Source organism: Carica papaya, chromosome 2 (assembly GCF_054855325.1).
Source record: "Carica papaya isolate Zhongbai chromosome 2, ASM5485532v1, whole genome shotgun sequence".
In the NCBI taxonomy this organism is placed as follows: domain Eukaryota; kingdom Viridiplantae; phylum Streptophyta; class Magnoliopsida; order Brassicales; family Caricaceae; genus Carica; species Carica papaya.
Genome location: NC_142310.1, coordinates 33335918 through 33361371, shown reverse-complemented (window position 1 = coordinate 33361371; position 25454 = coordinate 33335918). Strand labels below are relative to the sequence as shown.

The following is a 25454-nucleotide window of genomic DNA, read 5'->3' as shown; positions in this document are numbered from 1 at the left end:
CACGCACTTCGCTCTCTCACTTTCGGTTTTCTTCTTCTCCATTTTTCACCGTCATAATTTATTTAACCAGGTTAAAGGGAAAAAGAGAAAAGAGATTATCATTGTTTCTTCTGTTTATTGCAAGCCAAGTTGGAATATGCTGTTATTTTGTTCCTCTCCTCGTTAAGTAGTCTCTCTCATTTGAAAATTTGGTGCACATCAGTTTTTAGGCTTTTGTTGAATCATCCAGAATCAAGTAAAGGTATGCTTTGCTAATCAACTTTCTTTTCCGCATATTTATTGATTTCTTTTTGTTACACATGTATACGCATATATTTGTGTATATATATACGCAGATATCAGTTTCAGCAACTTTGTAGTCTGTTTATGAGCGATTTGTTATCGTTTAATATTTTTTCTCAGGTTTATTTCTAAGATGTTTATAGGTTGTTTCCATTTTCAAAGAGATATGGTTTAACAAATTTTTGAGCTGTGATGTTATTTTCCAAATTCGTGGCCATCAAGCAATAGGTATTTCCTGAAAAAAGTTGGTCGATATGTTCTTAGGACGTCTGTTATTATTGAAATCAGAGCCTGTTGAACTCGAATTCTTGAAATAGTCAAGTAAATCAAGAGTAAAAGTACAAACATAAAATTTGCACGATTAGGTTATTGTTACTGAAAATTGATTTCAGTATTAAAAATAAATTAGAAATTAGAAATGTTTAGGTAACTCTTAAATTTAACCCTAGCATACTTAATATCACTTGAAGTACTTGTTTTTAATACAAATATAATGTAATGTAATATAATATTTTTGCTCATGATCAAGTCCATGAGTGTGTGTAGAGTAGAGGCAATAGCTATTTACGCTATGGTTTAATATGCTTCTTAGAGGTTTGCTATTATTCAAAATAGAGGCACTAACCATTTCTAAAAAGCTCAATTTCTTTTAGCATGCGTGTGTATTCACTATTCTGCTAATGAACATTCATGGTTTCTATCATTTTTAGTGTTATTTTTTCCTGTATGTTTTTTAAATAAATATGTTGTTAGTTTTTCTTTGACTCAATGTTTCAATTTCTAGTTTGTGTTAATTATATTTCTGGCCCTAAAGATATTACATCGGTTTATCTTATGGCAACAGCTTTGTAGCCAATGACATTCATGCTTGATCTGCAGATCATATATGTAGGAAGGCAGAAGTGATTGGTTGGGTATCAAAGTAAAAGAGACAATGTCTTTCCTTATTAAAGATGTTGATCCAGCATTTCAGGGTGCTGGAGCTAAGGCGTATCCTTATCTGATAGCTTTTAGCTTTTACATTCAAGATTGATATGATGTAGTATAGCGAAAGTGTTTGTTACTAATTATGAACCTGACTGAATTTTGTTTTATTTTTTGTCAACCGCTGAACCGAATGGAACAATTTCCTTAACCATAGGGAAGGGATGCTTGGTCATTGAACTTTCAATGTAGTTGCTTTCCATGGAAATTGTGAAAGCAATAATGTTTCCTAATTTGCAATGGCCAATTCTTTTTTAAGAAATTAATATATAGTTGGTTGTTGTTAGTCTCTAGTATTAAATATCAGAAGCCAAACTGATTAGCAATTAGGCCATTATCATTTGACTTCGTACTAGGACCTATAGCTTATAGGTGACCTCCCTTTAAGTGTTTGAAGGGGCAAACCTTTTATAACTTTTCATCCTGAATAGTTGACAGACATCATTAGTGTAAAAGTCTCAAGATGGACTATGGTTGTGGACAAACCTTATATTTCCTTACTAACGTTTTGCTTTCTCCTTAATAACTATATCAGTGGTTTAGAAATGTGGTGCGTTGAGAATCTCCAGTTGGTATCTGTCCCTAAGCCATTACACAGCAAATTTTATTCGGGAAGTGTATACATCATTCTGAGTGTAAGATGTTGAAAGTTGGAATGTTAAACCCATTTTATTTTCCTTATATCCATGAAGAAATTCCAAAATCAGGCTTTAAAAGTGTCTTGCTTCTTAGCAGTATCTCATGGGAATCCATGAAAACTTAACAGTTTTCTATTTGTTTGCTTTCTCATGCAGACGACTTTCCTAAAAAGCAGTGTTCCTCAGCATGATATTCACTATTGGCTGGGAAATGAAGCAAATGAGGTATTATGCAAACTTTTCACTCTATCCTTCGAATAGATAGTGTTAAATTTTGATTTTCCAGTTTATGGGAGAGCACTTACAATGTGCAAACAACAGAGTGAACAACACTTGCCGAATTCTTTAGGCAATTGCCAAGTAGACTAATGAATCGGCACCATACCAACAGATTGAATCACATACTTCTTTCTCATTGGGTAAGAATATAACAGTATTGCTTGTTTCTAGCGTCATTGAGTTTCATAGCCAAACCACTGTCATTTAATCCTCTTTATCCCATGCATCAAAATTTGAGTCTCCCGGTTTTGGTCCGGTGCCCAAAATGTGACTGATTTTTTCTTTTCCTATTAGAATGGTCCGAATAAATTGTGACCAATTTAAGTTTTTTTTTTTCCATTGAAATGATAAGCAGTATGGATCTGCTGGGATTCTCTTTAGTTTGTGCAGAATTTCCCATGAGAATTTGTGTCAGTGATTTGAGATGTAGCCTCTGACATAATTTAGATTTTAGGCAATTAAGACCAAATAATAAACCAAAAAATAAGGGTTTTACCAGTTGGACAGCAGCTGTGGTGTGGGCTGTGGCAGCTATAATCAAACCGCAGCTGGACAGAGGTGGCTGTGTGACAGGGACGCGGCTGTGGGCGTGGAAGCACCTGGGTGGCAGATGTGGCTGGAGGGTCTGCGCGACTACTGGTGGCAGCACCTCTGCTGGTGAATGGTTAATGGTGGTGGCGGCTTGACTTCTTTCTGGCTATAAAGGCCGGTGGTGACTGGTATAGTGGCCTGCTATGAAGACTAGTCCTCCTTAGTGTTTTCTTTTTTTCTTTTTAGAGACAATGAAGGTCAAATAGGATTTTGTAATAGAGTTTAGGATTTCTAAAGGGTTTAGTGCCATAACAAGAGTAGTTATGTTGTATTCTCATTGAATAATACGTTCTTATATATATAAGTTTTAGGGACAAAAAAAGAAAAACTGAATTAATTACAAATTGTATATTTTATTTAACCCTTGAATTAGTTTAGCCCTATTTATACATAAAAAATACATTCTTTAATAACTTTAAAAGGAATGATTTAAGGGCTTTGGTTTATGAGTTAATGGTTGATGAGAGATTGGATGAGAGGCTGCATCCAAACAGTGCCCATGAAGCACCACAGAATCTGAACCGTCTGAAGAGACTGAACATTGCTAATATGTTGCATCTGCTCCTGACTACCTTAATCTTCATTGGAATCACCAGTCATTCATTGTGATCTTAAGTTGAGTAATATTCTTGATGATGAAATGTAGATAGTGTTCTGTTAGTAAGATTTGCTCGAGAATCTCTTCTAATTCCACAAACTTTATTTGATCACAAGAACAATGGACTATGCTGCTTTAGGCAAGACATGTAAGGGAACCAAATTATTTTCTTGAAATTACCATTGACCATGAACTTATAAATTAGAGCCTGAAATCATTCACTTGAAAGTCAATGGTCGCACAAGTGGTTATGATCTTAATAAGATTCTGATTCCTAATATTTCTCAATGCTTCACAATCAGCCATGAAACTCCTTGTAGCTATATGATATTGGAGATCAAATGGCTTCATTGCTACAGCTGTTCCCTTGTGATCAAGGGTTCTTTTATACACAGAGCTGAACCTACCCTTGCTGATTATATTATCAGAAGGAAGCAACCAGTTGCTTTCACTAGATTTTCATAAGAAACTTGTTAAGTTGTACTCAATATAACTAGTGGGGTAACAGGCAGCTTTTTCATTTTTCAGAAGAAATAAATAATTATCAACCAGAAAATCAGAATTGGTAAATAAATTGAGGCACAACAAGTACCACAGTTTCTTAGATGAAGTCCCTTTTTGCTTTGACTCTTTTATGTGACAAGTGGGAGGTATAATTCAGAACCATAGAGCTTATCATTTCCAGTTGGTGAAATAGCACTTGTATTTTTGAACACTCTTGGGTAGATACTTCACCTTCAAAATTGTTGGAGGACGCATTCAAACTTTCCAACACTTTTAAAGCTTCCCAAGAACTCTAGGAGTTCTCCAAACAAGTTGTCAGTAAGATCTAATTCTTGAATTGCTTTCGAAGAACTTAACAAAGGAGAAACTGTCTCTAGTTATGCTGCAAATGCAAATATACCAAGTTTCTGTAACTAGCCAGAATTTGAGGAAATTACCAGATATTCCTTGTTTAAATGATCAAGAACCCCCAAAATGGGCTAATTCACCAACTTCATCAGAAACTGAACCTACAAACTGATTGTCCTTAATAAATGTAGGCCCAGAACTGAGGATGATATATTCTATTCTTTCGTTCTTTTGGTATGGTGCCACAAATTTTCCTTTTTAAGGCACATGAATAACAAGTATATGAATGAAAGTTATTTAAGTAAAAATCTTTTTCTATTGGGTTATGTCTAGAGGTATTATTCCCTAGTTGTGTATCGTTTTCTTTACAGCAACCCTGATCATGTAAGTACATGGTTTTATCATATTTAATAATTTTAAGAAATTGATTATATATCGGGCATGAGTTAAATGTGAAAGAAAATATTTGTAATCTCCAGATTTCACATATCAGTAAATCATATTCATCAAACTGTTTGTGTTTATTCCTTATTTCCAGTTCTTGTCCACTTGATTTTATTGCACTCAACAATTTGGCATAATGGACACTCAAATATTTGAATTATTAATTACATTTTTCTACTTATGTAATATAATAATGCAAACATATACACACTCTTAAATGGGAAGGACAAATGGACTATGGGGTGGGGTTAATGAGAAGGTACGCGTGGCACAGCCTCTGGTCGGGTTTTAGCTCACATAGAATCAATTTGGAGAGCCACTTTGTATAGAAATGGGATGTATATCTAATATTTGAAGCTAAATGTCAGCATTTGATGCTCCAACACTGTATTTACAGGTGGACTCAACCATAGCATCAGATAAAGCACTAGAGTTAGATGCAGTACTGGGTTCCTGTACAGTGCAATATCGGGAAGTTCAAGGTCAAGAAACACAGAAATTCTTATCATACTTCAAACCTTGTATAATACCCATGGAAGGAAAGTATTCTTCACAACCAGTAACTAATTGTGAAACATACCCAGCCAGCTTATTAACGTGCAAGGGAGATCATGTTGTTCGTGTTAAAGAGGTAAGCTAGATTTAAGCTTTGTCGATAACTTGATGTACATTTAATTGAGTTAGTCTCTGAGCACGTTTTCAAGTGAAAAAGAAAAAAGGCAACAGAAAATAATAAATGACGAGACAAATGACCCATCATTTTTCTGCTAATGTTGATGTATATACAGCCTTATACAGATATGTCAAATAATTTTTTTTTGAGGAAATAGATATATAAAATAATTAAAATCATTTTGTATAAGGTATCATCCTTATTAATTTTTGGCGAACTACAGTGATCATAGGTTTGTGTATAAAAATACTTATTTTCATCATTTATATTTATGATGCATGTAATGGCTTAACAGAGAGAAATTGATATCCTCCAGCAGGATGATTATTCGTATTGTATGGTTGCCCTTGATTGCTGTACCTTTTTTTTCGGTCTTCATTTCTTCAGGGAATCATTTAAATACCTTTTGCATTATAGTTCCTATTCTATTATTGGCTGAAGGTTGCCTCTCGTCTGTCTGGTTTACATGCTGAACAGGTACCCTTTTCCAGATCATCTTTGAATCACAATGATGTGTTCATTCTCGACACAGCATCAAAAATTTTTCTCTTCAGCGGCTGCAACTCTAGTGTTCAGGAAAGAGCTAAAGCTTTGGAGGTTGTTAAATATATCAAGGACAATAAGCATAGTGGGAAGTGTGAGGTGGCCACTATAGGTGAGGACCTTCTTTTTTTCCTTCCACATTTTTCTTGAGTAAAAGACTGCTGTGCTTAAATGCTTTGTTGTTGCAGAGGATGGGAAATTTGTTGGTGATTCTGATGTTGGTGAATTCTGGAGCTTATTTGGTGGTTATGCTCCCATTCCTCGAGACTCACCTTCAGCTTTTGAGCAACATCCTGACACATCATCTGTAAAATTGTTCTGGTGAGATTTCCCTTTACATTCATTAGTGTAATCCATATTAGTTTCAAATCCTATTCCTAAATATTGAGAAGCCTTCATGTTAAAAGTCAATACCACCTGGGTACTTGTGAAAAACAGGAGTAAGGTTATGGTTGTATACTCATTGTACGTACATGCATATATATTTTCTAATAGCTGCTTCATTTGTTGGCGTTTCTATGTTGATTATTGATTCAGTCAATTTCTTGTGTTCACGATTAGAAACGATTCCTTGTCCAGCATGTTTTCCTTCTTTAAATCTGGAGAAGTGCTCTAAAGGATCTTTTGTTAACAGGATTAATACTCAGGGGAAACTCTGTCCAGTAGGAACTAACTCATTGAACAAAGAGATGCTTGAAAAAGACAAATGCTATATGTTGGACTGTGATGCTGAAGTTTTTATTTGGGTTGGAAGAAACACATCAGTTAGTGAGAGGAAGACATCGATTTCAGCATCAGAAGTATTGCATTGTTTGCTTCTCTCAATAGTCCATTCATATGCACTAGCACACACAGCAGCTTCTTCTCTACTCATGAGAAGCAAATTCTAGGAGAAAAGTTATAATTTTGATAATGACTAAAATTTCCATGAATAGATGGATATAGCTTTCAGTGTAGGAAGTTAAGTATTCGATGAAAGAAAGATCACTTTGAAGCACGTCATTCGAGCTGGGGCAGTAATTATGCCCTTTAACAAGATGGAGATTTGATTTGTAGTTCAAATTGTGCTTGTTTATACTAACGGCATTCTCCTGATTTGATTACTGGCTTGCAACCTCTTTACAGGATTTCCTAAGGGATCAAGGAAGATCAAATGGAACTCATTTGACTTTTCTAACTGAAGGTCTAGAAAGTGCCGTATTTAGGTCTTTCTTTGATGGCTGGCCTCAGATTGTGGAAACTAGGCTCTATGATGAAGGTCGAGAAAAAGTGGCAGGTTTTTCACCTCTTGAAACAAATATCTATGTCTTCAGAAATCTCAGTAGTTATAGTATCCACACTAAAGCTTTGATTATTTTCCTTCACTTTTCCGGTCAGCAATTTTCAAGCAACAAGGTTATGATGTGAAGGAGCTTCCTGAGGAAGATTGCCAACTCTATATAAATTGCAGAGGCACACTGAAAGTAGCTTCTAACCAAAGAAAATGATTACCTATCAATGGCTGTATTGAATGATGTTGATGCAACAGTGATCTTTCAGGTTTGGCATGTAAATGGCGACGAATTGTCTCTTATTCCAGTTACTAAACAGAGAAAGCTTTACAGTGGGGATTGCTATATTGTGCAATATACATATCCTGAAAATGGGAGGGATGAGAATCTGTTCTATTCATGGTTTGGTCGGGGGAGTGCGATGGTAAGCATGGTGCAGAAACAAATGGCTATATTCATTTTTTTATATCCTGAAAATTTTGTTGGCCATGAGCTCTTAGCTCAATGGTCATATTTCCTTATCAGCTTTAGTGTGTGCCATCTGTAAGAGGAAAAATTCTTCAAAACAACACAAAAAATTTTCGTTTTTCGCTAATTCAGTGTTTAGTTTGACAGGGTCCTCTGTCAAACATTGAGGACATGTAGATTTCATTAACCACCTTCAGCAAAGAAAAACTGAGTGGATAAAATCTTCTGATGGTATATTTTTCAAAAAAATAAAACTCCAGTGAACTTCCAAACATTGATAATTTACACGTCATTTCAACCTATGTCCATAGGGAACTACTAGAAGCATTTGATTTGCAAACCATTGGGAGACCCATGTTAGTGAATCAGTGAAATTTTGCTTTAGTTTAATCACTTGTCTTAGTTGTGGATCAAGAAAACAAGTGCAGAACAAGATAGAAAAGACATCTACTTTGCGTATCATAAGCAAAATTTTCATTTAAGTGCAAGACCAATTTGAATAACTATATATTCCTTCAGTTGTGGCTTGCATAAAACTTTCAGAAAATAAAAAATCATTTACATATGTAGAAAGTTTCCTTTCTGATTTTTAGCAGTCATTTGAGTTCCTTAGAATTAAATTCTGGAAATGGAATTAGTGGTCCTTCTGCTCTATTTAATTCAACATTTTAACTTTCTGTAGTCATTTCTGAAAGTTCTAAACAATGTTATTTTCTTTTTTATCTTCTTTCAGGAAGAAAGAGTTAGTGCCATCACTCATATGAGTGCCCTAGTTGATTCAACCAGAGGGGATCCAGTAATGGTCTGTTCTATTTACATCCAAAATTTCCAAATTTCTATAGCTGTCGTACTAGTACTATTATAGACATTCTATTAGTATTTTACAATGTTTCAACATGTATAATGTTATACTTGGACTCGTCATTAGCCTTTTATACTCATATATGACTGTTATAGTAATTCAATTATGCATATAGAATTTTTCTCATAAACTTACATGGTATTCTGGCTTCCTTGTTTATTTTTGAAAAATCAGTTAAATTTAGCATAAGGTTGGTGGATAGTGCTCTGCCTACATTTTAAACCAATGGTTTCTGCTTGATATGACATGTTGAAGTATATAAATGATTATGTTGAATTCCTTTTTATCAACTTTAAATTTTTGAGATAATTTGCCAGTCAATTATTTCATATGGTATACGACAGTGCTTCTGGTCATCCAGCCATATATAGAGCTATAGACATTCTACTAGTATTTTACTATATTTGAAGTATATTGGGCAGCGAGTTAGTTTTTTCAACATATTCTTCTAATGTTACATGTGGGAAATACTTTGTTGTATTCGGATAGTAACATTCATCTTAGCATATTCTGCTTACTAATGTGTTGTTCCTGATAATACCATTCATCTTAGCATATTTTACTTGGATTATATTTTCGCCATGTAAGGAAGTAAATGGAATTGCTTGAACACAAAAACAATGAAAATGTTAGTGGAATCTTCCTTCTAGCAGATATTTTTTTTGCTACTCTTAATGCTCTCATGCTAATTCTATTACATTTCTCTACGTCACCAGTGAAGCTCCATAACACTTCCTATTAAGTTTTATCAAATTATGATAATGTTCTCTTCATAATATCAATATACAGACTATCAACTTGTCTCATGTGAAAGAATTTATTGTCAATTGTCTCAAAAGTTCAGCTGATACAAAATTACCAAATATATTATTTTATATTCAACATGCTCTGTCGTACACAAGCCTTCTGGCCTGGAAGTGTGAGTCAAGTATCACACTAACATGTATTAAATTAATGAACATAGTAGGTTGGCGGCCAAAATTTTAACTCTAGACTTTTACCTTTTGTACCATCTAAACAATTGATTGTGACTAATTATCTATAAAAGCTTAAACTGATTGGAAATGACTATCTCTATTATTTATTCTAACATCTTGAACCTTTCAAATTAGTGCTTTTGTGTCTCTTTTCAGGCCCAAGTCATTGAGGATAAGGAACCAGTTCAATTTTTCTTGATTTTCCAAACATTAGTTGTTTTTAAGGTTTGTACTTCATAATTTCTTCTTCATAAAATATGTGTAATTATCCAAGTTGTTCAGCTGAAAAAGTCATCTTTTATTACTCTTGTCCTACTTTTCTTCTAGGGAGGTATGAGTTCAAGTTACAAGAGGTTGATAGCAGAAAGAGGTATTGAAGATGAAACTTATGATGAAAAAAAGACTGCTCTTTTTCGAATTCAGGGAACAAGCCCAAACAACATGCAAGCTATTCAAGTTGATCTTGTGAGTTCTTTGGTAGTTTTGTTCTGTCCCTTGCCCAAATTTTCTTGCAGGCATGCAGCATATGTAATTAGAAATTCTTCTAGGCAATGAGTTTTTCAAATTATCAATATTTTATGGCATATGCTCCTTAATAACTGGTATGGATAAATTGTGGAACTACAGGTTTCAAGCTCTCTGAATTCATCCTACTGTTACATCTTGCAAAGTGGAACTTCTATCTTTACTTGGATTGGGAATCTCTCTTCAACAACAGACCATGATCTTCTAGACAGAATGCTTGAATTAATTAATGTGTAATTCTGTTCTTTTACTAAAATATGATATCAAATTTTAAATTGGTATTTAAATTATGTCATTAAATCTTCATGTGATGGGAATGTAGTGTGTTACTGGTTTGCTTTTCAGTTTACACTTTTGAATCATGATCCATTACAGAAATTTATCCCTTGATGCCATTTGCAGCCAGATTGGCAATCCATATCAGTAAGAGAAGGAAGTGAACCCGACATTTTCTGGAGTATGCTTGGTGGAAAGGTGGAATATCCAAGAGAAAAAGAGATTACGAAATGCATTGAAGACCCTCATTTATTTACCTGCTCCTGGACTACAAGTGAGAGAAATATCCTTTCTTGTTTGAATTTACTTTCTCATGAGATAATGCAGTGCCTTGACGCAGATGTACCCTGAATATGAATCTTGCATTACATGTCTAATGCTGGCTATGGTTCTTTTGCTGCTTGGCTTCAGGTGATTTCAAGGTACATTTCATGTAATTATCCATAGGCATGGATGAAACTTGATAATTGTTTTCCCTTTGAAACACACCTACTTTGGCACATAATAATTTCCTTAATCTAAGTAGTTTCTTGAGTAAATTTTGTTTCAGCTTTTGTGTGGAAATAAAACTTCTTCATGCATGTCTTCAATGTTAAACTGTAGCCAAGGATTTATTTTTTGATGTTTTGACTTCAAGCGACAGTTACACTCAGAAGGTATTTCTATTCAGTTTTTTTACTCATTTATATTCTATTCATCAGGTGAAAGAGATATACAACTTCATGCAGGATGATTTGACTACTGAAGATGTGCTAGTACTGGACTGCCAAAGCGAGATATATGTTTGGATTGGACACAATTCAACTGTTAAATCAAAAGAACAAGCCCTTCATCTTGGTCTGGTAAAAGATTCATTTAATCTTCCTTAAAATTTTATTCTTCTTTCTAGGGATATTTTTCAAATTTTTGTTTCTTATTATGTATACCAACATATATTATTAACTGATTCATTTAAATAAATCTACACTTATTCAATGGATTTAAACATGAATGTTTACTTTTTAGCAATTTTTTTGCCTAATGTTTCATAAAGGTTTTAAAACATAACTGGACCATTTAATTGAAAGAAAAGAAGATACTTCGGTTTCCCAAAAATGAGGAATCATTATATGTTAAGGACACAAAAACATTTAGAGATGTAATACACATATGACCACATACAGTTTACACTGTTGCTCCTCTTCTCCTTTATCATTGCTCTCATTTCGTGATACTGGGTACTGGCAGAAATTCCTTGAGATAGACATTTTGGTTGAAGGGCTATCTCTGGACGCGCCTGTATATGTTGTCACAGAGGGCCATGAACCACCATTTTTCACCCGTTTCTTCACATGGGATCCATCAAAGGCAAATGTAAGTGATCTTTTTCTTCCATCCTAAAGGCTCCCATTTAATTAGCTTCTGGAAAAGTTTCAATACTTTTTGTTTCAAGGAACTTCCAATAATATTTTAGGATGTTGAGTTTCTGGTGATTTTGCCAATTGAAGTGGATCTTTTCTCAAGACTAATTTTACATGATAAGGGAGTGACATGTCAGTGCTGAGATGTTGAGCCTGCCTGCTGTGTAACATGGGTTGCTTTATTGGGTAGGACGAAAGGTCCCTCAGCCCCTTCTGGCATTGTTCCCCAATTAGTAGGACCTTATATTGCCAAGTCCCAGTTGTGTTCGTCATGCTTGTAACTGCCCCCTGTCAGTAGCAGTTTGTATTGTTAAGTCAAAGTTGAGTTGATCATGCTTGTCACTGCCTTCTATTCCTTCTTTCCCAGCAAAACAAAGAGTAACAATTCTTGCAAGACCAATTTTCCCATGTTACTATATGATATGTACATTTTAAATACCAGCATTTGGTTCTGTGATGCCTAGGGAAGAAGTTGGAAAGGGAAAATGAGGCTCTTAATACCTTTTTTTCTTTAGGAGTCTAATAATGTTTATTTCTTACTTGCTTTCTTTTATTTTTTTCCCCAGAAGAAGCTCTTTAATTCTTTAACTTTGTTAATTTTTTCAAACTAAAATCTAGATGTGCCAGCACCTGACGCACTTGATGTTCATCTAATTTAACAGAGTCCTTGATTAAGTAGTCTACTCCATTCCTGTGATGTTACTAATTTATCCCAGCAGAGCCTGTATACTTTTCTAACAAAGTTGCTGCCTTCTAGATGCATGGTAACTCATTTGAGCGAAAGCTTGCTACCATAAAAGGAAAAGCACCAAATGTAGAAGTAAGTGACTGTTTTTAAGATTTGTTTTTACTTTTAGCATTTGTTGCTTTGAGGTTGAATACCTAAAGTTTTCTTACATTTTCACTTTTTAATAAGCTTTGGATTTGTTTTTGCTATAGGCATGTTTTGACCAGAAAACCTTCATATCTTTTCTCTGTTCAATGAATGATATCTTCTTTTTTTCCAGGCACCTGTGAGGAACTCATGGAAAGCTTACTCCAGGGAGAATACACCAAATGGTTCCAGAAGCAATGTAAATTCAAACAGGTTGCAGAGAAGCGCATCTCCTGCCTCAATCATATCAAATTCAGATTTGAAGTCATCAAGCGACCGCAATTCATTCAGCTCAACTCCAATTGCCAGGAAGCTCTTTCCAGCATCTTCTCCTTGTGAAAGTGGGACTGGTAACAGATCATTCTCACTTATGAACTGTTTGCACTGTTGTTCTCCTTATATATGTGTACATACATATATACAATATATGTATATGTTATGTATGTACATATATGCCTCTTTAGTAGTTGACTTATGCCTTAATAGCATCCTGATCCTGCAAATATACAAGGAGAATATATCTAAGCTGAGGGGAGTTTCGGACTATGCAGAGGATTTCATTGTCCACACTTCTAATTTGGATGGATAAATTGAGCTAATCAATTGATTGCCGTCTTTTGAAATTGGAATTAAATAGAGATGATTTGTCACCTTGTAATAGTTTACAAACAATGCTTTACTTTTAGGTTTAAGACAGTTCATTAAGGACTAATGAGATGCCTGTGGGTGTGTTGTTTGCTAACCAAAATAAGGTATTCATGCTATGGCCTAGCTTAAAGTGGTTATAGATTAACACTCTGTTGGCCGTAATACATTAGAATAGTTGCAGATTGGAAATTTTGGATTGTTCATCCAGCTCTTTCGAGAAAAAGTGTGACTAATAATTGCCTAATTCTTCATGTACTAACCTGTCCACCATTGTACACGACAGGTTGGCCTATTCTTTTTATCAATTGCTCATCTAATAATTATCTTTCTTTTTGTGATTGATAAAGCAATCAATCCATTGAATATTAAATATTAATATTTCTGTGCAGGTTCTCCAGCAGCTGAGCCAAGCCCCTCTTCAGAGAATGCAAACTCAAGTTGGGCTGATGGCGTAGAGGCTGGTGTAAATGCATTGACATTTTCATATCAAGAATTGAGAGTGGATTCACATACTCCAGTGAAAGGCATAGATGTAACCAAAAGAGAGGTACATCAATTTAACACTTATTTTAATTACAAAATGGACATAAATTCTTTCCAAAATGATAAGAATTGAACTCCTAAACAATTTCAAGTTGAATTGAGATAATATATTTCAAAATCTATCCAATTAAATTAAGTGAAATTTTCAAATAAGTTCCATTAACGAAGTCCACCTCTTTACAAATATAGCCTTAATAACTTCCACAGTTCTAACATTTTAATTTTCGGGGTAAAAAATGGTTCTTCTGATGGGTTAATAGAAAAAAACGGCTATAGTAAATCATATTTACAGCCAACTGTTTTTGAGGAACTTTTGTCATTACCATTTCTACCTTTAAAAGCTGCATTTGATTGAAATTTTATCTATGAATCAATTTAGCATGCAACTAGAATTGTTTATAGTCATGATGGCTTCCACTGTTAATTGAATTAACATCAAGCTCCTGTTTAATCCAATTTCTCACTCGGTTGCAACTTTGTGGTTACTTTTAGGCTTACTTATCAGAAGCAGAATTTGAAGAGAAATTTGGAATGACAAAGAGAGCCTTCTATGCCCTTCCCAAATGGAAACAGAACAAGTTCAAGTTCTCTCTCAATCTTTTCTAAGCAGGCTAACTTGAGTATCACAACCAGATGCCCCGAGTCCACTATTTATCTTATTTTTCTGTCAAAGATTAGCTGGACCATGAAGGTATGTCTGCGTTTAATTACAAACCATGCCTAATTTGATAAGTTCTCTTACACCTCTACCCACCTTCAGTTTTTCCTTATAAAAAATTCATGTTTGAAATTATCTTTATTTCAGATCCCGAAAGCTTGTCATTTTTTAAGAAAAGGGAAATGTCTTGTATAGTTATATTTCTTCTGTTGGAGAAACCCTTTCGATGAAACAGATATTTATCTGCATTATCTTTCTTATTCTATTGGTAGGTTAGATAAGACTTTAACGAGATTTTTTTTTTTTTGGCTCAAACTTTGACAAAATTCTAGAATTCTCTTTTGGTAAGGGAAGCCCTTGAGAAATTTCACTGGCTTAGCTCTTCAAATCTGGGAATAAAAAATTATTTGGTCAAATTACAATTTTAGATCTAGTCTTTTTTCTATGACTATCTACTTGTTATGGTTTGGTTTAGTTTTGTTAAGTTATTATCTTCTTATTTTTAAATTTGACATCTTTAGTGTTAAATTTATATATATTATTATTAAAAAAGTTTAAACACGGGCAAAAGTTTAAAGGAATTTTATGTAAAATATCAAAATTAAATTACAAAATATTACAACTTATAATCTACTACTAAATTAATATTCCTTTTTTAAACCCGGACTCTCTTTGTGGAAAGAGCCGGACATGTCCAACGTCCTGTTGGTAGCTAACATCCTGATTTATACATACGCGAGTGAAACCAAAACAAAATTAAGGGTTCAATCTGAGAATTAAAGTTGTAATATAATAGATATATATATATATACACACAATTTTCCGTGGAACTGTTTCGACAAATTTTAGTGTCTCGACATCAAGTAAAACATATCATAGTTTGAATAATTGATCAAAAAATATATCTTAATTTTGAATAGGTGTCAATATTTGTTCCGTGCTTTAACCATAGGTCTCGTAAATATCATCAATTTGATTGAGAAGTACACTAAAAGTTTCTCTTCAAGTATTTTAGTTGTGGAGTCGTTTGATTGATGTGATGTGCATATATCTTGTCCAAGACAAATCCCTGGTTGGTGGGATTAGTGGGTTTACATTATTACATTCATAAAATCAACCCTCGTGACCAAGTTGTTCACGGCAATTATTTTGCCCAGCACTCTTTACTGGTGTGTGTTGAATTGTTGTTGTCATAAAACCATGGCTTATAAATTTTTGAACCGCCGTAGTTGACCTCTGCGGTCACCTTTCTCGATCGTTATTTATGACGGTGGCCTCAATTACAATAAAAATTAGATGATGGATCAGTATAAAAGAATCAACCCTTTTGTATTTATATTACAATTACGATAAATAAATGAACTTCAAATTTTATATAAAATTTATTTGAATTTTTTATTTTTTGTTTTCATAGAATCTATTAATTCTAAATATAGCCTATTAATAAAAAAATTTAAAATAAATAAAAAATTATAATTCAAATGATCAATTCAGATCTTTGATCTTAATTATATAATTATTTCTCAGAATGTTACATCTTCAATTTTTTAGACGTCTGAAAATTATTTTTCACATCTAAGGTATCCTTGCTTTTCTCTAAAATAAATTTCTTAAATTTTCGGAATAAATGATCATTATCACTTTATAAATTGATCTATGGTCCACTTATCTTTTTGTGTTTTCGAAATATACGCTTACCCTCTTATTTTTTGGGTCAATTATGGCCAACCAAATATATTTTTAAAATCATCTTCAAGTGTTATAGTGAATCATATATTAAATTTGATACAAAATTTTATCTAGTAAGAAAAACAAAATTACACCATACGGTGTTAAACGGTATTGTACAACATGTAGTACCAGAATTACGTTATTTTCAAAATATCCTCGTTACAACATGTTCACACTCTCCAGTATCTCGCGACAAAGTTTGATTTAAATAAAGCTTTAATAGAAACGAGGTTTCCTTGTTTTTTTGAAATTATCAAACAACCTATATTTTAAATATATATATTTATAAACTCGTTGAATATATATATATGTATATAATAATATTATTATTACTATATTTACGTTTTTTTCCATCCTATGCACGAAATACAAATCGATACATCAATACAACAAATTATTGTTTAACCTTCAATACATTAAAAGCAACAAAATATTCCGGTGCTTAACGTTTCCCCTTTCATCAATTTTTATATAGTAGTAATAATAATAATAATAATAATGATGATGATGTTACATTATAAGTTAATTATTGGGTTTGGAGTCTAATATATTATGTTATAATAAATAAAACTGAAAATTTCCAACTTAAATACTACTCAAAATCCTAGTTTAATACATGTGCATTAATTTTTTATATCACTAACTCAAAATTCTTAAAATAATAATTTATTTTAAGTGAAAAGTACCAAATAGTAAATTTCAAAATTACTACTTGTCAGTTTTAGAGTTGAAGTTTCTCTAAGCTTGACTCTTGAAAGACCATTATATATATATATATATATATAATTAAAACAGAGTAGTGGTATTCAATATATATACTTTTCCCAGCGTTGGAATGTGCTTATCGTGAACACAACCAAGAAAAGTCTCTTAAACAAAAAAGCTAAAGACAAAAAAAAAAATAACAAATAAGAAAATTCAGAACCAAAAAGAAAGAGTCAAAAAATCATTTTCAGAATTTATTAAAGCAATGGAGTTCCCCATTTTTATTCTCAAAGCATATGCCGATGTGTCCTTATCCTCTTCCTTCAATTTAATTTCCTCACTACTTCCTTCCCCGGCGACTTCATAACAGAAGGTTCGACCTTTTTTCGCTTTTCATCAAATACCCGGGATTACTCCGGTTTCCTTTCGCCGGAAAATGGCTTCCCGGAAAGTACCATTAGCCATCACTCTACTCCTCTACCTGATAGTTTGCTCCCAGTCTCGCAGCTTTGATAATTTACAAAAGCGCAAGAGTATCCAAGGACCAATCAAAACCATAGTGGTCCTGGTAATGGAAAATCGCTCATTTGACCACATCTTGGGTTGGCTCAAGTCGACCCGACCCGAAATCGATGGGCTGACCGGCGCTGAGTTTAACCGGTTCAATGCATCTGATATGAACTCCCCCGAGGTTTTCGTCTCGGATGATGCTGTGTTCGTTAATTCGGACCCGGGCCATTCCTTTCAGGCGATCCGGGAACAAATTTTCGGGTCGAACGACAGTTCCGCGAACCCGGCTCCGATGAACGGTTTCGTGCAACAAGCGGCGGGCATGGACCAAGGCATGGCGAAGAACGTAATGAGCGGTTTCAAACCGGAGGTTTTGCCGGTTTATACCGAGTTAGCGAATGAGTTCGCCGTGTTCGATCGGTGGTTCGCGTCGGTTCCTGCTTCGACTCAGCCAAACCGGTTTTACGTCCACTCGGCGACCTCTCACGGAGCCATGAGCAACGTGAAGAAGGATCTCATCCTCGGATTCCCGCAGAAAACCATCTTCGATTCCCTGGAAGAAGACGGGCTGAGTTTTGGAGTTTATTACCAAAATATCCCCGCTACTCTCTTCTTCAAATCCCTGAGAAAGCTAAAACACGTTACCAAGTTCCACGACTACGCACTCAAATTCAAATTGCACGCTACGTTAGGGAAGCTCCCCAACTATGTGGTGGTGGAGCAACGGTACTTTGACATTGACCTGTTTCCCGCCAACGATGATCATCCGTCGCATGACGTGGCGATCGGACAGAAGTTCGTGAAGGAGGTGTACGAGATACTGAGGAGTAGCCCGCAGTGGAAAGAAATGGCGTTATTGATAACCTACGATGAGCATGGTGGGTTCTACGATCACGTACCGACTCCTGTCTCGGGCGTGCCTAACCCGGACGGTATCATCGGACCCGACCCGTATTACTTCCGTTTCGATCGGTTGGGTGTTCGGGTCCCCACGTTCCTCATCTCGCCGTGGATTGAAAAGGGAACTGGTAAGTGAGTTCTTCTGTGTGTTTTTCTTCTTTTTTGAGATCAAACCATGAAATTACCATACAAGTCGAGCGGACTAACCCTAGGGTTTGACATCTTGGTAATCTGAAAGCAAAGGAAATGGTGCCCTTGGGATTGTTTCAGAAATTTAATTAATTTTGAGATTCATCACAAGTATCTTTAAGCATATAGGAATTAGGTTACTGTGTGTTAAAAGTAGTAATCAATTTAATTAAATCAATAATTAAACTGTGTTATTTCATCAAGCATGGTGGTGGTTTATGGCTGGTAAAAATGATAGTTGAGGAGTGTTTGGATCTGAATTTTATTGAATTTACATGTTCTTGGTATGGATTGATAATTCTGTTCTTGTTTTGTGATGATGAGAAATTGACATCTTTGACTTTTTCTTTTCAATTATATGACTTTTTCTTGCTTGTTTTCTTTATCGTCTTTTTCTTTGGCGTGTAAGGAATAAATTATGTTGGTTGAATATTTTTTTATCTGAACTTTTTTCTTCCCTTGAATAAGAGGAAAAACGAAAGTGACAAAGAAGGAACTGTCTAATTAAGTTCCTAACATAAATACAACAGTGTTGTTGGTTTGGGATTTTAGGTTTTTCTCTTCGATAAAAGTACCAGACTTTGTGTTCCGAGTTTTGGTATTGTATTTTCCAACTGGACGCATCGAGTGGCGTCTGCTGTTTCTAAGGGTTTCAGTTGCACTTTCAGTGTTTCCATAAAGTGGTTCTTCTCTACTTTAGCTTTCTCTTCCCATGCATCCTAGAAATTATAAAGACCTAATTTCCGAAGGAGATGCTCTTTTGTTGCTGTAACTTGACTACAGAGTTTCCACATGGAGAATTGTGTATCTTAGATATTGTGAAATCTTGGTAAATATAGGTACAAACTAATGGCTTTGATTACTGAAGTTTTGTTTTCTCTCTTTATCCCCCTTCTAATCGTACTTACCTTGGATCAGAGAACTGGATTTAGCTTGGTTTGAAGTTTATTTCCATTTTTATGTGTAGTTTAGCTAATTATGAGCTACTACAACTGCCCTTGCTGGCTTGGACCGTCTTTTGCCCAAGGGGCAGGGGTATGAACCAGACCCTCGGGAGGTCTGGAGTACTTAGCTACACCAACTTCTCACAGTTATAACTTTATATCGTTTCCGACATATTCCTCAGCCAACTTCAGTACATCTAGGTGTAAGAATATTTAGGTCTCCTTGGTCAATTTGAAGCTCTTCTTAAAAGCCTTTGAATGCTGAAAAATGTTCATTTCTTGGAGTATCATATTTTAAGTTTCACTCTGGATTATTTGCTGCAGTTATCCATGAGCCAGATGGGCCTACACCAAGTTCTCAATTTGAACATTCTTCCATCCCAGCAACTGTCAAGAAGCTTTTCAACCTGAAAACAAACTTCCTGACCAAGAGGGATGCATGGGCTGGTACTTTCGAGAAGTACTTTTCCTTACGTAAAACTCCACGTGATGATTGTCCAGGTATGTATCAATTCCTTGAGCATAAAACTAAATTGCACCAAACTTTTCTGTTTACCAAATGTGACTTTCTTAATAATGAAGATTCTCAACAAAATTGTATGAGATATGGTGGAAGTATGAACTAATTGATGTAATCCATCACTTCTGCATGTTTCGTGTTATTTGTTGATTGAACCCGTAAATCTGTTTTTATATTAATCTTCAAAATTCGTAGATTACAGGCTTCATTTTGAAGATCTGTTAACGTGTCTCATTCTTATTCATAATTCTTATACATGGATACAGAATCCCTACCAGAGATAACTAGGTTATTGAGGCCATGGGGACCAAAAGAAGATGCAAGTCTCTCAGAGTTCCAAGTTGAACTGATCCAGCTTGCATCACAACTCAATGGCGATCACGTTCTGAATGCTTACCCATATATTGGCAAACAATTGACAGTGGGTGAGGCCAACAGATATGCGGAGGATGCTGTCAAGAGGTTCCTGGAAGCTGGAAAGGCAGCACTAAATGCCGGAGCTAATGAATCTGCTATTGTGACGATGAGACCGTCTCTCACAAGTCGAATTAAAGCTGGGGATGACGCCGGTTATATCAGCTCCTACTGATTCTTCTATATAAATTGCTGGGTGCAGATGTATATTTAAACCCTGTATTGTATACGTACATAAACATATAAATAGACGATTGGGGAAGCATGGGTTATATTCACTACCTAAAGGGGAGCCTAGACTAGCAGCTGGTTATTGTATATGAACCTATTGTTCCACTATAGAAGGATTATGCTTGGTTGTTTCTGAAGAAAATCAGAGCATGCAACTCTTTTACTGTTAGTAGTTGAATTGAATCTATTCACATTCCAAGCCCTTATAGTTTCTTCCTCTACCAATGGGCTTTAGCCACAGCTGTTTCTCGGACAACCAGTGGCTCTATAGCTGAGCGAACCCAGTTCAGTGCTTAGAATTACGGCCCAGGGTTGGGTCTTCCAGTGGGTGGCTGAGTCCCAACTCGAACCCACTCTTATTTGGGTCCGGTGCGATTGATATTGCCGGAAGTGTGGTGATGCACATGGTGGGCCAGGTTTCTGGGCTTCAGGGCTGTTTGATGGAAGGCCCGAGAATGGGCCGGTTCAATGCGTTTGGCAAGCCCGTGAGAATGCGTGGGATCAATGGGATTCTTGTGGTTCTTGGAACATGCTTGTTATGGTTTGGGTTCAACCCAGGCTATTTGGGTCTTGATTGGGCTCAACATTGTGCCAGTAAAACTTGAATTTAATGACCCATTGGAGTCGACCCAGTTGCAAGGTGGGTGCGGTCCTTGTGGTTTGATCTTCACTGGGCTGTTTGCTGAAAGGAGTTTGTGGGTCAAGCCTACGATTCAGGGCTCAGTGGCGTAGTAAGTCCTGACGGTCTACTCATGGGTGGGGCTGTGCTCTTATTAGGCTTGGGTTAGTGCGACAATGAGGCCGGCTCTCTAAGCTCTTCATAAGATAAGCTGATCGTTTTGAGGATTTCTGTGGATTAGGAAGTTGCAGGCCTTGATATTTCAAGCCATGGAGGATGTGCTTATAATTCCCATCAAGACGCAGAAGAAAGCCATTATCGTTTTTATGGAGATTATGCGAGATTGCAAAATCAATCTGAGACTCGGTAATCGCTAGAACCATGGAAGAGTACTACTAATCAATTTTATTGGTCGGATTCTTTTGTCTTCAATTTGCAAAGGTTAGCGATTGTAATTTGCAGATTCATCTCTTTCTCAAACTGAAATCTAAAATGATTATTTGCATTGTTATCAGGCTATTTTCCTTTTGGTATTACCAGAGATAATTAGATGAGTTAATTGCAATTAGATCTTAATTAGATGATTAGTTATAAACAGTTGTAAACAATTATGATTAATTGTAATTAATTGACTAACTAAACTAATTACTCTCCATGTATAAATACCAAAGTATAATTAATAAAAATCTAGAACATTCATTTCTTTCTTTCAACAAAATCTCTCTCTCTCTCTCTCTCTCTCTCTCGCAGCTCTGACTTTTGCTCTCTGATTTCACAGCTCAATTCCTCCACTAATCTTCAAAATTTTGTATTGATTCTTCATAATCTCACTCTGTTTTTCCATTAGGTATAATCACAATAGAAACCCTAATAGTCAATATTATGTTAGTACATTGTTTCTTTTTTGTTGTTAACTTGACGAATGAATAGAATTTTCGTGCAACTAAGATACAAGACACTAAGAAGTTTATAAGTGGCAATCAAAAGAGAAGGCTAAAGAAAAAAAGCATTTACAGTTGGAAATGGCAGCAAAATACACGCGCACTCATGTTTATCACTTAAACAGAGTTATGATAAACCTGATCCGAAGCTCTCACCTAATGTGAGGATCATAAGTAAGAAATAACACAGGATCTGGAACAACTAGAGGCAACCTATCTATGTACATGAATAGTCTCTTTCGGTTTTCTCTCAGAATTGACGATAATTCAACAACATCGGATTTACCCATGTAGATCCAGAGGTCCCCGGAGTTGACCCTCTTCAGACCATCACGACAAAAGGGGCACGACTGTGACCGTTCATGCCTGAAGTCAACATGCCATCAGCTTATTACTTACATGTTAGGATAGGATAAAGAAGAAGTGAATCTATATAGAACGCAAACACGAGCAGCATTAAGCCAAATTTGTGTCATCATAATAACAAGTACTCTAACGAGAAAGATAAAAGCAGCTTACCAATCTCGATAACATGTCAAACACAAAGAATGGCTGCAGTTCGGCAGTACAACCATACTGTTAATCTCCATGCAAATTCCACACTCTTCTTCTCTTTCTTTATCGATCTCGGAGAGTTTACCTCTTTCCAACTCGTCCTTCTTTCTGTACCTAACAGAACAGACCTCTTTCTGTTTCTTATCTTCCAAATCTGTGATGCCACGCTGAACTTGCAATAGTGAAGGAAATATCACACCTGTTTATCGAAATCCAATATCAGATAAGCATAATCGTGACTCGTTACTCTGAAATTGCCTTTTTTCCCATCTAAATGCAGTAACAAGCTAGATACATATCCGGGGACCAAAGAAGTTTCATTTCTTCTCGAGTCTTAACTCACCATAAAATTCTCTAATGCTAGCTTTCCTTTCATAAACTGACATGGTGGTCTTGCCATCCGGAAAAGTCTGCACCAGTCAACTGTATTAGTAATTGAAGCCAAAATGAAGTTACAGGCATAGAAGAAGCAAGAAGAGAGAAGCTAAAATACTCGGATACACAAACAGAGAAATCAGGCCAAACAAGAAAATTTGAGCTGAGAATGAACATACCATATAAATAAGTATTCTTAGAAGACCAAGAGCGCCAGCAAGGTGACAATCGGTCCACTGTACAAGAAAGAGGAAAAACTGGGCAGCAGGACTGTAGGAAAGTCTCATCTGAAGTCTAGCTCCATCATTCTCTCTTGGATAATCTAATGCACTGTAACAAGAAGAGGGAACGGCCAGAGAAGAACCCGATTAATGACCATCAAGCAACAATTTAACATCTCTGAGTTGTATGGATCATTAATTGTGTAAATAAACACGTCCATTTCGGGTTTTTATTCGAATAACAGTGTAAGTCATTTGTTTCTCCTATTAGTTAAGGCCATTGAGGAGCCACTAGCAGAATGAAATCAACTTTATCAACTTTTATCACGCATCGTGTTTACTGATTAAGCACCACCGAATTGCTCAAATCCAATTTCCTTCAAGTAATTAAAAATGTAACATTAACCATCAAATATCCAGGGAAATTTTGTCTCAAACAGAGGAATCAAAGCCACATTTTGTGCAAAACATCCTGCCAAACTACCAATAAACGTATTCACACAACATCAAACAGAAACCGAAGACCATCAACAAGCGCCTTCACACGCATACAGACACACATTTACTGGACACATGATTAACATCCAATGAAAAACGTTTCAAGCTTTGAAAAGTCAGTTGAAACTTTGAAGTGTTTCAACAAAGAGTCCTAGAATTTTTCTTTCAAAAAGATTACCCCAGTGAAAAATCAGCTATAGCAAGCCAAATAGACCACATATACATCAAGCCTACACTAACTTTCACACGAAAAAGCAACCCCTTTTTTCTCTCACCAGGACAAGCTCTTTTAACACCAAGCTAAAAAATCAAAGTAAATCATTGGAGACGAAGGGTAAAAATGAAAAAAAGAACGACAAAATTTTCAGTTCTATGAACAATAAATAATTAAACTTATTAAGACTCTCCGGAAGTACTTTCCTTGCATCCGATACACTCACCTTTGTACTTTCATTATCACTCCAGAAAAAAAAAATTAAATTCAAGCCAAAGAGAACCTAAAGGAATCAAAATAAAAAAACATAAACTATCAAGTAGCAGAATTAGCACTAAGAATCAAACAATATGCTTCCTTTGTGCTCAAACGACTCATCAAAAGAAATGCCCACCAAAAGAAAAAATCTAACTTCTGTATTCTATTTGGCAAGAAAATCAGGGGGGAAAGAAAAAAAAAAAGCTTTTTTTAAGAAACAGAGGATAAAAAGAGAAAGCCTTACAGAGTATTAGCATGTTGAATATCGGCTTCGAGCGCCTTAAGAGAATCCTTGAATGACGATTTTCCCATGGCCGTGTACCTTCCCGGAAACGAATTCCCATCAAACGAACAGAAAATCAGAAAAAATTAACACAGAGACACTCGTAATCTCCAGCTCTATATACCCAATTCAGCAATCAAAAAGCTCCGCAAAAGACAATGGTATTTTTGTAATTTTTCAGCGCCCACGATGAACCCAGAAGCCCCAACCACCTTCCCAATGATACTATCAGCTTTCCTTTCGAGTAATTAAGGAAAAGACGGGAGGTGGTCCGATAATTACGAAATTGCCATCACTGGACTACAATGGCAAAAAAATCGAAGTTGTTATCTTCTAAACGGGTTTAGATCCTCTGTTTCGAACTCCTCGCTCGAAAACGATTTTACACCAACCGCGTGGCTCCGCGTACGATCAAACGACTCGAATCCTAAGAATAAACGGAGAGAGATGACGGTTGCTGAGTCATGCTGACCTATCTTCCCGACCAGTAAAACTTCTGGCGATGAAGTGGCGAATAACTATTGGTAACAAAAAAGAAGGCATACTGTTGGTGTTTGTATAGAAAACAAAAACCTGCTGGCGCCGCCGCATGTTTTATAAACCGGCTGCTCGGTTAGTGGAAAGACAATAATGCCCTCAGCGTGGCGTCACGTTCGATATTTTGCAGACCGGCGGACCCCACGCTGCCTAAGATATTTCGGCTTTGTTCCTTAAAAAAAAAAAGATTTTTGCCTTTTTTTTTTTTGTTTTAAGGTAATTCTAATTTCTAAATTTGTTGATTAAACAAATATTAATTAACTTAGCTTAGGCTGTTGATCGGATAAGGAACAAAAATCAATTGCCTATTCTAATCCTCGGTTAGTCAATGTGCTAATTGAAAAAGATAAAATAAAAAAATATAAGACGTCATTATCTAATAACTTTTTTTTAAAAAATAATTGTGATTAAGAGATAAATCCA

At 35.5% G+C, this 25454-nt stretch overlaps 3 protein-coding genes across 3 annotated transcripts; 2 read left to right on the top strand and 1 right to left on the bottom strand.

The window, feature by feature from the left end:
- Positions 1-2: 2 nt before the first annotated feature.
- Positions 3-14634, top strand: VLN1 (villin-like 1). The gene is made up of 23 exons (XM_022036020.2): positions 3-241; positions 1162-1272; positions 1802-1901; positions 2061-2129; positions 5066-5299; positions 5819-5996; positions 6073-6205; positions 6519-6684; positions 7010-7160; positions 7262-7347; positions 7424-7579; positions 8357-8425; positions 9619-9687; positions 9790-9927; positions 10090-10218; positions 10390-10537; positions 10675-10685; positions 10965-11105; positions 11491-11616; positions 12421-12483; positions 12671-12887; positions 13575-13732; positions 14221-14634. The coding sequence occupies exons 2-23, from the start codon at positions 1217-1219 to the stop codon at positions 14332-14334; spliced, it is 2712 nt and encodes a 903-aa protein (XP_021891712.1). The 5' UTR covers positions 3-241; positions 1162-1216; the 3' UTR covers positions 14335-14634.
- A 2422-nt stretch (positions 14635-17056) lies between these two features.
- Positions 17057-20699, top strand: NPC1 (non-specific phospholipase C1). The gene is made up of 3 exons (XM_022036028.2): positions 17057-18360; positions 19690-19866; positions 20152-20699. The coding sequence occupies exons 1-3, from the start codon at positions 17259-17261 to the stop codon at positions 20472-20474; spliced, it is 1602 nt and encodes a 533-aa protein (XP_021891720.1). The 5' UTR covers positions 17057-17258; the 3' UTR covers positions 20475-20699.
- A 1444-nt stretch (positions 20700-22143) lies between these two features.
- On the bottom strand, positions 22144-25003 carry LOC110809991 (RING/U-box superfamily protein). Its single transcript, XM_022036011.2, has 5 exons — positions 24456-25003; positions 23200-23350; positions 22989-23055; positions 22610-22844; positions 22144-22456 (listed from the first exon to the last, which is right to left on the bottom strand). The coding sequence occupies exons 1-5, from the start codon at positions 24521-24523 to the stop codon at positions 22243-22245; spliced, it is 735 nt and encodes a 244-aa protein (XP_021891703.1). The 5' UTR covers positions 24524-25003; the 3' UTR covers positions 22144-22242.
- Between the last annotated feature and the right edge of the window lie 451 nt (positions 25004-25454).

Bases quoted from the DNA above. Each gene is read 5' to 3' on its own strand.
- LOC110809991 (XM_022036011.2), bottom strand. From the start codon at position 24,523: ATGGGAAAATCGTCATTCAAGGATTCTCTTAAGGCGCTCGAAGCCGAT. The intron at 23,056-23,199 runs GTATGTTCATTC...TGACTGGTGCAG, and splicing joins TAAGAATACTTATTTATATG to ACTTTTCCGGATGGCAAGAC. The intron at 22,457-22,609 runs GTAAGCTGCTTT...TGTTGACTTCAG, and splicing joins TTGACATGTTATCGAGATTG to GCATGAACGGTCACAGTCGT.
- VLN1 (XM_022036020.2), top strand. From the start codon at position 1,217: ATGTCTTTCCTTATTAAAGATGTTGATCCAGCATTTCAGGGTGCTGGA. The intron at 5,300-5,818 runs GTAAGCTAGATT...CATGCTGAACAG, and splicing joins ATGTTGTTCGTGTTAAAGAG to GTACCCTTTTCCAGATCATC. The intron at 11,617-12,420 runs GTAAGTGATCTT...GCTGCCTTCTAG, and splicing joins GGGATCCATCAAAGGCAAAT to ATGCATGGTAACTCATTTGA.
- NPC1 (XM_022036028.2), top strand. From the start codon at position 17,259: ATGGCTTCCCGGAAAGTACCATTAGCCATCACTCTACTCCTCTACCTG. The intron at 18,361-19,689 runs GTAAGTGAGTTC...TATTTGCTGCAG, and splicing joins GTGGATTGAAAAGGGAACTG to TTATCCATGAGCCAGATGGG. The intron at 19,867-20,151 runs GTATGTATCAAT...ACATGGATACAG, and splicing joins TCCACGTGATGATTGTCCAG to AATCCCTACCAGAGATAACT.